We start from the raw sequence: 16,235 nt of genomic DNA, 5'->3' as shown, positions 1-16,235 counted from the left end.
TTATTTGGTTGCAAGTTAAACTACTTCAAAGAAAGTGCCAGTAACTAGTTTAGGCAAGAAAAAGAAGTACTACATTACTTGATGGTAAATGGAGTAGTTTCTAGCGATAGAGTATGGTTTTCTGCAGCAAAGGCAAAACTAATTGCTTAATGTCTTTAAAATGCTATGAAGGAGTAAAGTGTTATACTTAATAAATATGCTCAGATCATGACTGATTTGTTAGCATAAGATTAAGTGTTTTTGGCACTTTCTGTAATGGTACTCATGCACATATCATGGAGTTGCTGTCAGATTTTCACCACCATAAAACCCTGAGTCTCCCCACTTGTGTGTCACTTCCATTTCCTCCCTTGGCACATTTCTGAGAAGACCCTTGGAAACTTCATGGACCTTTTGAAAATTAAACCCGTCACCCTAAAAGCTGTTCGGCCCTTGGCTGCAGCACCGGGCAGCACGTCACCCGTGCAGTGCTTGCCTGCAAGTGGACAGGCTGTGAGCTCTCTGGCTCCCTGGGCAGCCGGGTGCATCGCTGGTGCTGCTCGCCCCCACCACACACGCACACTTCCTTCCTTCCACCCACTTCCCCCTCCCCTGCCTTGGTTTCACACCTCTTCCAAAGTTCATGTTGTCTCTCTCTTTCTCTCTCCCCCCCCCTGCCCCCCGCTTTCTTTTTAACAGCAGGAAAGAATTTCGTACACACCTCCAGTGAGCCCGGTACCAAATTACACTTCCTCGTCACCACTACATGTCCCAGTGCCTCGAGCGATCAGGATGGAGGAAGACACGATCAGACTGCCGGCACACCTGCGTGAGTGTCAGCACGGAGGCTTCTTACATTCTTGGATTGAGGAGGGTGTGGGGCGGGGTGAAGAGGTGTTTCTATTTTTATGGAAGAGGGCAGGGAAGCCCCTGGCTTTAGACTTTTTTTTTTAAAGCTCTAACTGGTTTCATTTTTCTAAATATTCTTTTTAACCAAAGGAAATTACTCTTAAATACAGTACAATATATCCCCACCCCCTGTCAAGGATTTGGCTTATTTCTCATGACAGGCACAAATGTGGAGGTTTTATTTTGACGGGAAATGCTATGTTTCCTTCCACAGTATAGGAGTTGCTCAGTGATGTGCTGTGACACAAGGTCAGAGTTTCACAAACTGTGGCAAGTGGAGTGCATTTGTGCTGTGGGTATTTTTCAGGTTGTTACAGGTCTCAATATTAAATACTCCTGGTGCCCAGGCTCTCTACCACAGAGCGTGTGTGCTGACAGAGGCAGGGGGAAAGGAGGAAGAATGAGCTTAGCTGTGCACAAAAGGATGCTGCAGAGGAGGAAGGGCATATCACTGACATTGGAACAAAAACTGGAGCTGGGGGCAAGGCGAGAGCCAGGCGCTTCCTTGCTGAGATGATTTAATGTTTGAGGAATAGGAAAGGCCAAGGGCTGTTGGCCAGCGAGAGGTGAATTAGTGAGATAAAATGGGGACAAGGAAGAGTGGAATTTTCCTTTTTGGAGGGGAAGCAGTTCTGATGTAAATCGAGAGGGTTTTAAGTAAACTTTTGTCAGGTGTTACATCCCTGGGGTACTTGACTGACAACGAGCAACAGGGCCAGGAGCAAATGTAACTTTGTGCATTGCCATCTGACAAATGGGTTTGGGATTTCAGAGGGAGGGGAAAAAAAAGTCCATGTTTATCACAAGACATTCTTACTCCTGTCCTCAGCTGTCTTCCAGGCACTCTCCTTTTCTGGATGCAAACTGTGCTCCCAATGCTCCTATAATTCTGCGCTCGCTCCCTTGCTGGCCACCAAGTTGCGCTGCCCCAAGGTCACTCATTGCCCACACTGTGTTCTGCACAGTCCTGTTTTTGCCTGCTGCTGCCTCTTACTCTCTTCTGCCTGTGCTGTAGTGTAGCCCAGGTTGTACCTTTTCTGTGCTTTCTGATGGCAATGGGAGCTGGTGCTGCAGCATTTCTGACCGTCTGGTCGCTGCCTGAATATCCCCGAGCTCCCAGGCCCTCCTTGCCTCTGTGTGTGGCCGCTGGCCTGTTTCCCCAGCCCAGGAGGACTTGCTCTGCCACACTTACAAGGCATTTCTATGCTTTGCCCAAAACTTAGACACAAAGAAACCAACACAGAAGCAGTTCTTCTCCACTGTGGTTTTTAATCTTTTTTTTTCCCCATTGCATTAGTTGGTACTATTTGTTTATGCTGTGGGAGCCACTGTCTGTTCTCTCCACAGCTAGGATCACGACTGGCTTTCCAATTACTCACTGCCTTCCCCACTGGGTCTGACAGATGCACAAGGCAGGAAGGCAGAGACCCTTGATACTGACAGGGGTGAGGCACCGTGTGTGCTACCTGTTTCCTTCCCATCAGCTAGCTAGGATGCTACGTAGTGTGAAGCTTATAAGGCTTCCTCTCAGTGAAAACTTTTTATCTCATGTTTTTAGGTGTGATCCAACCTTTCACCTTGATTTCTGTTTTGTTTTTTCTTTTCATTTGATTGGCACATTTTTAAACTTGCAAGGAGGCTTCTTTCCCATTAGTATTTCCACACCAGTCTGACTTGTTGTAGTGTAAAAACACAGACGATTAATCATTAAATATCTGTGGAATAGTCTTCCACAAAGTTAGTGTCTCAGGTCGTAAACATGGAACATGTTTACATGGCCTTACTAGTTGTAGTCCCTGGCAGTATAGTACTCTGTAGCTCAGTATGTAGTCAATATTGACCCAAACACTTGTCACCAACCAACTGACCCAAACACTGTTAGAACCACTGTTCTAACTGTTCTATCCAGTATATAAATTCATAGCTAGGCCAGAAGGGACCATTATGAATTCCTAAAATGATCTGTGGTATAACTTGAGTTACAGAACTTCACTCAGTAACTCCTGTGTTTAAGTCCAGTAACTGTTTGAGCTATAGCATGTTATGCAGAAAGATTTCTGCTCTTCATGTAAAGACGTCAGTGATGGGGAGGATATAAGGTCTCTAGATGTTCTTTTAATGCTTAATTATCCTCCTTATTTCCTTTTTTTTTAAGTGCCCTATTTATAGTTTGAATTAGTCAAGCTTCAGTTTCTAACTATTAGATCTCATTATCTCCTTTCCTGCTAAATATTGTCAAAAGACTACTCCTGATATAGGTGCTTTTAGATAAAGTCACTTCTTAACCTTTTCTTGGCTAAACTGTATAGGAAGAGAGGTTCTTAAGGCTGTCAATCTTTCTGTAAAGCTTCCAGATTTCAAATTCTGTTTGTATCATCTCTGTGAACTGTTTCCCACTTCAGACATCCTTCTTAAAGTGAGGACAACAGAACTGAAGATCATATTTCAGGAGTAGTCATCCTAATACCAGGTATAGAAATAACTAAGTGCTTTTTGGATCTCAGGTCATGAGGTTTAATAGGTATTAACATGGGATTTTGCAATTCCCTCATGGACTCCTCTCTTTTTTTTTTTTTTTTTTCTTTTTTGAGATGTGTCTAAGAGATGGCTTTGGTCCTAAATCCAAACTGCCTTAGAAGTCAGGCGAAGTAGCTAATTTCTAGTTCAAGCTGTGGTACTGTGTGTGAAGATTGGGTTTCGATCTGTAAAGTCTGAGGGTTTTCTAGGTCTGAGATTTTGTTTGGTTCCAGCCTTGTTGTTTTTGTTGATAAGGTGAAGGGTAATAACTTCTCTCAACCCTCACTCATTCCAGTGCAACAGGGAGATATGGTAAGTTTCTCCAGTCATACACAGAGCTGATACCTTGTCAGGCCTCCATTCATTCTCTGTTTCCGTGACGTTCTGATGGCATTTACCAAAATAAAGGCAGAATTCAGTCCTAAACTGTACATCTTCATTTATGCCAGCCTGCAAGTTCAAGAGCTATGCTCTTGAGGTGCTGCTGAGCCTCAGGTTCACCTGGTGCAGCAGCACCAACTGCTGCTCACAGGTGCAGCTGAAAACAGCAGTTGGCCCAAGCGAAAGTAGAACTAGAGACAAACTTTTCAGATGGAACGTGAAGTGCACTCTGTGGATTCAGACCGTGTTTTATGCCTTCCTATTAGAAATTTCACTGTTTCTAATGTTTAAGAGCACTCTGAAGGTGCTAACAGCCAACAGTATCAAGAAAATTAGTAGAGCAATTTCCTCTGGTGCAATAAATTATTTCTAACTGTTTGGTGAGCAAATGGGTCTTAGCTATGCTGAGCTGACTTGATCCAGCTGACTGGAAAAGGGAGAAGTGCAAAGTTTAGAAGGGTGGAATGATGATCCCTCTTTGCTACAAGCATGCAGAGGACGACTCCTTCTCTTTGGTCAACACAGCTGGAAATACAGAGAAACCCCTTTTCTTGGGGGTGATATGAAGGCACTTTCCCCTTCTCACACAGCCTTTCTTGTTTTAATTAGCTGCTGTCTTCCCAGCCTGCCCTATTCCTATAGTATAGAAGTAGTATGTATTCAGTCTTAACTTTAAAGCTCTGGGAGAGTGAGAATCATTTTCTGGTAATACACACCTTTCTCTGACGCTGGACTTCTTTGTAAGGGACTTTTGGCCCATACTTTTAAACATACTTGTTTGCCTAACATCCACTTCTTACCTAGTAACTGTGTATTGGGGGTGTTGTAAACAAACTATCAGCGGGGAGCTGGAGAATATGTTTTCCTCTATTTTAGGTATGTAGTCAGAATGTACAGTGATCCCCAGTTTGCTCCTTGTCCCTAGTGCGTATGCTGTGCGTATGACAACCCTTTGTCCCTGGTGTGTATGCTGTGGTAGCTTTGCAGCATATCTGATCTCCACTAGACTGCACTAATGTCAGATAGAAGGATTGTTTGGAAAATGGAGATGTTTACCGAGGATTCAAGAGAAGCAAGTTCAGCTCTCACACAAGGCTCTGCCCTTGGTGCCTTCTGTGACCTTGGACATCTTGTTTTGGTTTCCCCACTGTAAAATGAAAAAAACATGAGTGCAAAGACTCTTAAAAGTTGTGAAAATTAGTACAGTGACTGCCCAGATACTGTGATAATGAAGAATGCTGAGATAGGTGGAAGTCCCGAATCTATTTGCATACCCCTTATCTCTGAGAAAACTTACTCCATATTACCGCAGAGAGAAAGTTCTCACTTATTGGTTTTAATTAAAAAAAAAAAAAAAAAAAAAAAAACAACAAAAAAAAAACTTTGTCTTATCTGGTACAATGTCATTAGTTACTCATTTTGTGCTATGGCCAATACCTTGTGGTAAAAAGTTCTTGGAACTGGATAGAGGATACAGCATTTAAGAGATGGATATGAGAACCCTTTCCTGTGACTATTAATATGCTCTGAATCAGAGAGAAAATAGCTTTTTCCTTTTTTGTAATATGCAAGATGAAAATAAGGTGATTTGCCTTCTACAACAGCAACTGTAAATATGTGCTAAAGGCTTCCTGGTTTTCTTTGTCTCCTTCAACGTAAAACTTCTTCAACAAAAGACACAGAAATACCAGTGCTGAAAAAGGACTTGTTGCATGCTCTAATCCTGTGCAGCAGCATTCCCCCTTGCACGTTTCTGTCAATTTGTACAGTCTGATTTTTATCTCTGAAGGGCATCTTCCCTTGGGAAAGCGTGTGTGTTTGTTTAGGGAGATGGACCTCATCGGTGAAGATTTCACAGTGTTTTCTATTGATACAAGCATGAACAAGAATTCATTTTTTCCTCTGAACTAATTACTCTTCTTTCTTTAGTGTTGGCATCCTTCGTATGCCTGCAGCCCATTGTCATAGCAAGGTACCCTGCACATACTTTTCTGTACTTTTGTGTATACATGAAGCAATTATTCTTGACAGCAACTAATTTTTCTTGCTTTGCTGTTTTCTGAACCCCCAACAGCCTGCACTGATGTTCGGAGTAAAATGACACACTCTAGATGTCAGGATACATGCATCATCTCCTAGGGGAGAACTTTTACATTGGGACTGCAGTGTTGTTGTCGTCTTGACTGCACTCACTTTTTGGGGGGTCATGATGGTGGGGAAAGCTAAGGACCTATTTGTAAAATCGTTTGAGTACTTTTTGTTTCAAATATAGGCTTGGGTTCTGGTCTTTGGTTTTCCGGTACGCTACAGGGTACAGATGATTTTGATGAAATTCAGGGTATCCAGACCTGGTCACATACAGCTAGTGAGATCACGTTTTTTATTTCAGTATTTCTGTGTCCCTTGTGATTACTGTCTGTTCTACTGCCTTCATTAAGGAGGACAGAGGGAAATTTATTTAGTTTTCTGCAATGATTATATTAAAGTCTTTAAGTTTTTAGCGAGTGTTTCATAAGAATCTTTCTGCATGCCTGTTTATATTGGTATTTGATACTCTGATTGGGTGGGGACTAGTCCAGTGGTTCTGTATTGGTTCAACATCTTTGTGACCCTAGCTGTACCACAGTCTGCAAAAAAGCCCTCTATATAACCCCCGAGTACAGACATGAGTAGTAGGCCAGGCAGTTGGCTTCTCAGTTGGGCAGGTTCTTTAAACTAAGGCATTTATCAGACCTGAAAGCAGTTTATTGCGAGTTTGTCTCCTGATCACACATTGTTGCTTTATATGCATAATTTGTGTTTTATGGGTACCAGTTTTCTTTTTTTCTTTTTTTTTTTTTTTAAAGGAATGCAGGAAACAATTAAGAGAAGGAGGAGGAAACAACAACACTGTCAGGGTTGCCAAGGATCCATTTTTTTCTGTATAGTGTCTATTAATTATGCTGCTCCTTTTATTAATCCTTTGGCACCTGTTAATTATTCTACAATTTTGGCTAGCAGCTGGAAAGCCACTTCGAAGCATTAAGCATATTGTTATTTAGTTACTAGAATATTCAATGCATTGAACTGAAAGTATGTAGTGAGATGGGGAAAAAAAGCCCTTCACCCTAAGCCACATTTAGAGCAGCAAGCAATAAAAATATTTGCTTTGGAAGGATCTTTGTGGAACAAAACTGACTGACGCACATACAGGGAAAATAAAATAAAAGCTGCATAAGACAAAGGGACTGTGAGAGGTGGCCAGAATGTCAAATTAATAACTCCGAGACTAATCCTCGTCCCACTGAAATGAGTGCTTAAATTCCCACTAATTTTAGTGGGGTCTGGACTGGCCTCTTTCTCAGATGATTGGCTTCTCCCAGCCCCTTCTTTGCTCTTCTCTGACTTTATGGCCACTTAAGCCTCGTTCCTCCCTCTTACTGTCCTTTATAAGCTTGCCTTTCCTCCTAATCTCCTTTTCACCTTATACTTCATTCTCTCTCTGGGTAGCTAGTCCTTTCCTAACCAATGCCAATCCACTAAAAAAAAGCCAGGACAGTGGCCTTGCTTGCTATCACCTGACTGTTTGCAGTATTTAATCTTCTCGATGTTGTGTCGTCTTCTTCCACCGTGGGCTCTTCTTGCACGTTTATATTGTGAGCTATGCAGGGCAGGGCCCATCTGCTTCCTCTGTTCAGCAGTGCCTCCTGGTCTTTCAATTCATAACTCATAATAATCTACTGACAGGCTGGCTGGACTGTGGAAATCACCGTCCTGTCAGCCTCAGTGACCATTACTTCGGTCAACCCTAGTGAAGTGACTGGGCCTGGCTCCTTCATGATTGTGAGTTACATCTAGCTGTTAGGTTAGGCAAACAGGATGAAAATCACAAGCGAGGGACATGTCGATTATGCCTGCCTCCTTGCTAAGGTGGCCTCTTCCACAGGCAGCCTCAGGTGCTCCTCTGAATTTAACTCATCTACTCCAGCCTGCGTCCTGGAATAGATTCATTCTTACAGTGAATCTCAGGCCAGATTCAAAGTGATCATACAGGCAGGCAATTTGGATGGGTGGGAAGCCCAGTCTCAGGTTCTCACTCTCCCATGGCTGGGCACAGTATAGATGCAGCTATTTTACTTGAAAGAGCTTTATCCAGAATATGTTGGACTGGGAAGAGTGAAACCTCATTACTGATATAGCTGGGAAAGTTGTGGCTTTTGGACGAGGAAAATCCTGCTTTACATTTTCTGGCATGGTCTTTGTTCACCACCTGTGGGAAATTGAGCCCTTTGTCACTGGGTTTGCATCGGGGTGACTCAGAGCCAATTTAGCTGTCACCCTTGATGTAAGCAGCTGGCGAGTTGAACCCTAAATCTGTTAGCTCCTTACTGCTGCCTATGGACTTTGGCAGAGGCATCCAGGTTAAGTGTGAAAAAACTTGTCGTAAAGGGCCAGTGCTGCGAGCTGGTTTCTGCTTCTTGAGAGAGTAATTTAGAGTCAAGTACATTTTTTTTAATGTACCTGGTTGTTAACCAGACAGAGTTAACACAGCAGTTTCCTGCACCAACAGTCCTCAGTGGAAGTGTGTGGAGGGATGAGATCCTTCCTGCCCCAGTGGGAACTTGCAAAGCAGTCCTGAGGTGGGAGAGCAAGAGACCTGTGCTTCAGGGTGCAGAGAGCCTGCAGTGTGGGAGTCCCAGTGGTGCTAAGCCAGTCTTTTACCCTCTTGGAAAGCTTCACTTCAGGGTTTTAAATCTTCAAAATGCAGACTCACCTCTGTTCAGAGGGGAAAGGGAGCCATGTCGCTTTAATCCGGGATTCAAGCCGATCCCTTGTGGAATTCCCCTGGAAAGTGTGGGGAGGAATAAGAAGCAAAAGCAGCAGGACATTTATGGTATTGCTGAGTTTGAAGCATTTTTAGCTTTGTCTTAAAGGGACGCTGTCAAGATCAGTGAACCTAAAATTAGCTTGCTTTTCTCTTTCCATCCCAAATGTGTCTGTTTAATTTTTCATTTGTGTTATGTTATAAATGCTTCCATGTTCTTTTTTTTTAAGAAATAAAATTAATGTAAAGAACCCAGTGTTCATAAATAGCTCTACAATTAAAGAAAACACAGAAGAGACTGCATGTAGGCCATGACTAACAGCTCCACAATAACAAACCATTGTGTGGTGAGCGCCTTGCAACAAAATACACGTGTGGTAGAAAACCCTGCGGAAGCAACATAGCATGCATGTGATGTCCACTCCCCTAATAAGAAACAGAGCTGAGCCTCTGAATGTTGGAAGAGAGCACCACTGTCCAGCATTTAGAGGAGCGTGTAGTGTGTGAGGAGAAACCTCCTGCAGCTTCAAGGTACCACGAATTAATGTAATAGGTCATGTGTATACACACACAGAGAGAAAACAATTATTTTGTATCCTTTATGAGAGGCTGGATTTCCTTCTGCTGTACCTGTATGTCTTTTCTCCCCTGTGCTGGCACTCCTTGTGATACTTAACAAATACAGCCTGGCAGAATCTTCATTAAACAAGGTTTTACATCCATTTACAACTCCCCATTTTAGTGCTGGAGCAGAAGGACTAAATGATTTGTAAGTTTATTGAAGAAATTTTTGGTAAAATGGTTCCATCCAGATTCTCTTGGAAAGCTTCACTTCAGGGTTTTAAATCTTCAAAATGCAGACTCACCTCTGTTCAGAGGGGAAAGGGAGCCATGTCGCTTTAATCCGGGATTCAAGCCGATCCCTTGTGGAATTCCCCTGGAAAGTGTGGGGAGGAATAAGAAGCAAAAGCAGCAGGACATTTATGGTATTGCTGAGTTTGAAGCATTTTTAGCTTTGTCTTAAAGGGACGCTGTCAAGATCAGTGAACCTAAAATTAGCTTGCTTTTCTCTTTCCATCCCAAATGTGTCTGTTTAATTTTTTTCATTTGTTATGTTATAAATGCTTCCATGTTCTTTTTTTTTTTAAGAAATAAAATTAATGTAAAGAACCCAGTGTTCATAAATAGCTCTACAATTAAAGAAAACACAGAAGAGACTGCATGTAGGCCATGACTAACAGCTCCACAATAACAAACCATTGTGTGGTGAGCGCCTTGCAACAAAATACACGTGTGGTAGAAAACCCTGCGGAAGCAACATAGCATGCATGTGATGTCCACTCCCCTAATAAGAAACAGAGCTGAGCCTCTGAATGTTGGAAGAGAGCACCACTGTCCAGCATTTAGAGGAGCGTGTAGTGTGTGAGGAGAAACCTCCTGCAGCTTCAAGGTACCACGAATTAATGTAATAGGTCATGTGTATACACACAGAGAAAACAATTATTTTGTATCCTTTATGAGAGGCTGGATTTCCTTCTGCTGTACCTGTATGTCTTTTCTCCCCTGTGCTGGCACTCTTTGTGATACTTAACAAATACAGCCTGGCAGAATCTTCATTAAACAAGGTTTTACATCCATTTACAACTCCCCATTTTAGTGCTGGAGCAGAAGGACTAAATGATTTGTAAGTTTATTGAAGAAATTTTTGGTAAAATGGTTCCATCCAGATTTGGAGGCCCAATCCAACTCCTCAGCTAAGAGCCTTGTCTCAAGATCATTTTCCAAAGATTCTTGGGAGGGGGAAGCACTTGTGCATCAGCCATTCCACTGCTATGGATGCTTGTGTGCTGTCTTCTATGGAATGAATAAGTTCGAAAGTGTTCGCTCCTCATGTAAACTGTTTCATGCAGGACTAGCACGCTGCTATTAATGTAGCGGTGATCTTTGTTCAAGAACTTATGAGTTATTTATATGTTTAATAAGCATATGGTTGGTGATGTTGTGAGTTAATAAACAGTCACCATTGATTGGCCTTCTAGAGTCAACGCATTGGGATACTCGCTCAGCTCCAAATCTTTGTTTACAAGTCTTTATGCATAAAAATCATGCCCTGGGACTAGCCCTAAGCACCCTGCTTTACTTACTGCATATGCCTGTCTGGTTTTGATCTCCATATACTTTTGTATCCCACTGAAAAAAAGTGTCCATCCTGCACTGGCAGCAGGGTTAAGTAGCTCTATGGCAATTATACAGACCAGAAAATGAAAATGTTAAATTACACCATGACAAGTTAAAATGAAATTAACATCTCTAATGATTAACCAACATATCCTTCCTGCCTTTAGAGTCCACAGGCATAGTATGGGGTGTTTGGCAATCAGTGGAGAGGTAGGATGAGGGACTCCTGTGGCAAAATCCGCAGTGTTATGTGGGTTGATCTGGAGACAGTGCAAGTCTTCCTAGTTGAGTGTTTACTGAGTGGGTCCCTGTAGCTGGAGAGTCACTATTGAAGTCCCAGGGTTACTTGTAGCACTGGATCGCATGTGCTGCAAAAAACTGGACCTGTCTCCTGCAGGCAAGCAATATTCTACCCATGTCCTACATGGCCTTTGCCCTGTCGTGGTGCTGTGACATGCAGAAGGGATGGTATCTCGAGACGGGCTTTTGGCATCGCATACTCCCTTCTCAAAGGAAGAGCAGTACTTTCACTGGCTTTTGGACTACGCACCACTGGGCATGCCCTGGGAGTGGAGGAGGACGCAGTGAATTGGGCGACAGGAGTTCAGTTGGGAGGGTCTGACAACTGTACTGACCACAATGAAGACCTGGTCTGAAGACCTGATCTGAACAAACCACTTGTAGTCAGCACTGTGAGAGTCAGTTCTTTGCCAGAGTGATAAATTTTGCAAGTGCTTTCTGGTAAGGATAAGCTCTAGGAATACACTCTTTTCAGAGGAAACTACTATAATGCTGGTAATGAAATTGCGCTATCGCAGCATCCTGCAAAAAAGGTTTATTTTCTTAAATTCTTAATATGTTCTCAGCATTCTCCCTCTTTCAGTTCTCTAGAAGCATTTTTTTATGTTTCCCTCAGGTGTCTTAAAACTTCTTGTTTGCAGAACAAACCTCCCGAAGGGGCTGTGACCTCTGGTCAGAGCACTGACATTTTATTTTAAACCCACCAGCAGCAAAAAAACCCAGAATATTTTTGAAGGGAAATTTCCTTTTTGGGTTTTTGTATCCCTGAAAGAATTTCCGATGTAGGCAGACAGTAATTCCCAGCTACATACTTCCTGATAAGGAAACAGCTCCAATAAATGCAGCTATAAATAGCTACCTTTTTATTTTTTAAAAATGTAGGGAGATTTGTTTAGCCTTTCTTTCAACAGTTTGAAAGAAAGGGATGGTGTAGGATAAGAGTCTTAGGTTTGGCACCCATTGGTTCTCCAGATCCACAAATTAAGATTTTAATCTGCATCTACATTTAATTATGTAGAGTTTAGATGTCTGTTTATTTCTGCTCATCCTTCTCACAACACAGTAAAAGAAAAAAACACCTCCTTTTTATATGGTAAACATAAATTGCATTTTGCCTTCCTCATGAGGGAAAAGTATTACCTGCTTTAAGCAGAATTCATAATGCTTTTGCTATGTGCCTATATTTTAGTGCTTCTCTTTCTAGATATAGTTTAAGGTGCCCTGCATCTCAGAATAAGTAGCATGATCTTCAACTGTGTTTTTTCATGATTACTGTGGATGTGCTGTGGCAAATTCGTAGCTAGACATAAATTCCCTTTTTTCTAAAAGTAACTTGCTGGGACAATCTTGTGCAGTTAGTTTATAAACCTTCTAAATTTTCTGCGTTATCTCCCCCCTTTTTATGGTTCTGTTTCATGTATTTTTAATTCATGCCTTTCACTTTGGACTCTTGCTAAAATTTTCCTTTGTGAGTCCTGCTTTTCTTTGTTCTTTTAACAATGCCAAATGCACAGTACCTTCAGAAAAACAAATAATCGTTCACCTACACAAAAATTTAGAGAGACAAATAAATTTGGTGCAAGAGTTAGTGTGAAAATGTCTTTGGAGGTTAGGTTTCAGGCCAGCTGTACCTGTCATTCAGATTACAATTGAAAATATATACATGTCCAATAGCTTGATTGTTTTATAGAGGATGAGTCTGCTTCATAAATCATCTTGATCAGCACTTAGACCTTAGTTAAACCTTGGTTTCTGTCCTACGGTGGGGAAGGGTCTGTCGGTCTGCTTGCAGGCTGGCATGTCCTGTGTGGCTGCTGGTGAGCAGGTGTCTCTAGCCAAATCCCGAGGCATGTCTGGGGACGGGCTTCTTCACAGGGGGTGTTAGTGGCTGGGGCATCCTCTTTTCTCACTTGTTCCTGTCATGAGTGCTCTCCCTAGTTTTCCTGGGGGGGAGTGAGGTGTCAATGGTGGGCTCCCTGCCATGCATGGCGCCAGTTGCACCATGGCCAAAGCCCCTGGAAGGGCAAGGGTGCAACTTCCTCGGTGCCGGGAGTCAGCGGAGAGTTGAGGCCCAGCACAGCAGAGAGGAGGTCAAATAATCTCCCTTTCCCTCCTCCTCCTCCCCCTTTCTCCTTCCAGCAATTTCACAGGATCTTGTGACTTGTGGCCAAATCCCACCCGCAAGGGCACTCAGCTGCTGTGGGCCCCTCCTCTTGGCCTGCTGGTTGTGCTCCCAGCTGGCCCAGAGCCGAACAGATTGCACAAGGGTGCAGCTGGTGGAAGATCCCTCCTTGTCCTTATTGTTCGTTGTTCACTGAAACACCATGGCAGGGCTCAGTGCGTGTCCCTCCTCAAACATTGGTTGCGTAGCCCCTGAGCACATTGCTTGTACTCCGTTTTCCTTTGTAGGTATCTGAAGGGGTTTTACCTTCTCTCTCCTGTGCTTCTCTCTTGGCAGCACCGGGAAGGTTGATCTGTGTGTGCAGGCCTTGCCACACCTCCTCAACAGGCCTGTGGAACATGCACAATTAATACGGTATTAATTAATTGTGGGGAGAAGTCGCTGTTGGCTCAAGAGCCAAGGCTTGCAGCTTATAAAGTGAATGCTTTGATGCTGAGCTTTAAAGAACGTTTCCATCAACTCAAGCCAGCAGAGATTCTCTGATATTTAAACCCTCCCTCCATACAGACTCCAGAGCTTATGGTTCTGCCACCCTGTGCACTAACAACAAAAATAGTGGTGGCAAAGGAGGGTTCAGAAAGCACAACCGGGCATCGACCCTCATGAGTAAAATTGCACAAGTCCTGGGTGGAAATGTTGGGGCTGAACCAGAAATGGTTTGTCAAGCCAGCTTAATAGATGCTTGCAGTGTGAAAAAAGAGTGACCTTCTGGACCTGCTGAAATTAATAGGAGTTGTCTCACTGGCTTAAGCAGCTGCCATGGTTTTATCCAGAATATGTATATGTGTCTGAATAAATGTGTAGGTTTGCGCTGTGCTTCTACTTATTTGGCCAATGTTTGGGGGAAGAGAGATGAAGGAACGACTGTGCCTCTTTGGTTTTATGCAATACTGAGAATTTCTCCCTTTCTACTTCCTCCTTCTCGGTAGTGCAGAAGGAAGTAGCCCCGGTCGCCTGCCAGTCCACAAACCAGTTACTCATTTCAGTTCTGCCGCTTGAGTGGGTCCTCGTGTATTTCCTAGTGGGGGAAATCTCCCTTTATGTATATAAGTTCCTCCTTCCTAGTCTCTCTTTCGTTCTGATTTATTCCAAGCAATCTGTCTCCTTCAGTTTTTAACCTCCTTGCTGGCTTTCGCTTCCTCTCTGTGCTTCAGTGAAGGCATTTTGTCAGAAAAACCCCTCTGTACACAGATACTTCTTTGTTCCCTTTTTTTTTTCCTGTGTCATACTTCTTTGTATCTCGCTTCCTTGGAAACTTCCTTAGTAGTCTTATTACCTCTGGGCTTTTAGCCGCATTACTCTGGGTAGTCATTACTGTGTTGCTGGGTGTGTAACTGTTTAAGGCACCTTGATCTTTTTATTAGAGGTATTTTCTTTTTTTACTGCTCTTTAAATACTAATAGGCAGTGGTGACAAATATTGTTATTAAATACACCAGGCTTGTTTCATCTCTGCTCTACAGCTTGCTTGGTGGTTTTCACTTTTTGAAAGTGAACGTAACCAAATCACAGGAGTCTACTTCCACTTTGTGTTGTTCTCAGGGATGCAATGCACTGTGTGGGGTAGTGGTGAATGGGTCACATGCAGTAGAAGTTCAAGGTTTGGTGCAGGATTGAAGCCTTGGAGCCCAGCAGAATAGGAACAAGGGGATAGCACTTAATGTCTGTAAGAGCTGGAACATTTACAGTCCTCCTCCAGTTTTTATACCCTCTCTCAGTTTTAAAATCACGCAGAATGAAAAACAAGCGGAGGGAGTGGGAGTGACAGCAAAGGTAACAGTGACAGCGAGGCGAGCTGTGTTTGTGATGGGCAGACCTGAAGCAGCTGGGCCATTAAAGGAGTCAGTATTTGCTGTTGGCCTCCTGCTGTACCATTATCAGTGTGTGCAATAACGATGGCTGAATCTCAGAAAGTTTGGCGGCTGATTCAGTTCAACAGAACACCCAGAAGTAAATCCAGATGTCTTTCAAACTGCTTGGATATGCAGTGTTGTGGTGAGTTCTCCATAATTATGATTTTCTTGTGAGAGTTTTGGGAGAATTCAGCTAGTCCAGAATAACCCTGAGAGCATAGCTTCTCACCCATGGCCTTTCTGGTGCTCCATCATTTGCAGTGAGAACATGTGTGCACAAAAAAACACTTGAACTCAGAAAAGAGTTAACAATCAAAATTTATTTCAAAGCTGAGAAGTTTCAGATTTTTTTTTAAAACTGACACACGTCATGTATCTCTGTGTACATGTACATATTTAGATCCTGCAGAAAGGAGGCTTGCTCAAGTACTTAGGTTTTGTGCACAGCGACTGTTACTATTCCTTTTTCTCTTGAAGCTAATTAACATTTACAACATGTTACAACCATTTCTTTTAGGCAAAGTTGTAAAATTACTGCCTATGATCAGAACAAATGGATGCAGAAGATGGTGGAAACCATCTTTCATGCCACAAGTGCTGCCCAGTAGGCTCGCAACGCTGTCCTCCCCATGTCTGCCGTGTCAAGCAGGCACCAGAGGGTTAGCCTATGTTTGAGACTAGAAGCCCAGGTTTGAACTGGTCTTTCAATCCGTTTTTACTGGATCGAGTGTACAGAGTCAGCAGTATTGTATATGGTTTGAAATCTCTGAGCCCCATCTACAATTTTAAGCCAAGTTAATCAGCTGCATTTAATGCTTTCTTACTGAGTGCATTCCATGGGCCATTTCCCGAAAACTACTAATGTGAGGGCTAATCCACAAACAGTCTTGGCACCACTTTGGAAACTGAAATAATCAGTGGTATAACCTATTGTGAATAAAGGTAGCTCACACTGATAATTTTATCCTGAAATAACTGGGCCCCCACTCTGAAGCATTTTCACAATTTTTAAGTCGATGTAACATCAACGATGTAAAGGCTGTAAAAATACAGTTAGTGGTACAATACCTGTCTCTTAACCAGCTATAAATTACACATATGCTTTGTATAAGTTGAGCCTCAAGACAGCTGCA

General features: G+C 42.8%; 1 protein-coding gene across 1 annotated transcript in view; it reads left to right on the top strand.

Moving 5' to 3' along the window:
* The first annotated feature begins 384 nt into the window (after positions 1-384).
* ETV6 (ets variant 6) overlaps positions 385-16,235 on the top strand; it is a 94,384-nt gene continuing 78,533 nt past the window's right edge. The window contains exons 1-2 of the mRNA XM_009321024.1: positions 385-492; positions 679-808. Of these exons, the coding sequence (XP_009319299.1) occupies positions 385-492; positions 679-808 (238 nt within the window). The remainder of the gene's footprint in view (positions 493-678; positions 809-16,235) is intronic.

The sequence above is a fragment of the Pygoscelis adeliae genome, unplaced genomic scaffold (genome assembly GCF_000699105.1).
Source record: "Pygoscelis adeliae isolate BGI_AS28 unplaced genomic scaffold, ASM69910v1 Scaffold443, whole genome shotgun sequence".
NCBI lineage: Eukaryota > Metazoa > Chordata > Aves > Sphenisciformes > Spheniscidae > Pygoscelis > Pygoscelis adeliae.
Note: the sequence above shows the minus strand (reverse complement) of the source record. Positions and strands in the feature narration are given on the sequence as shown.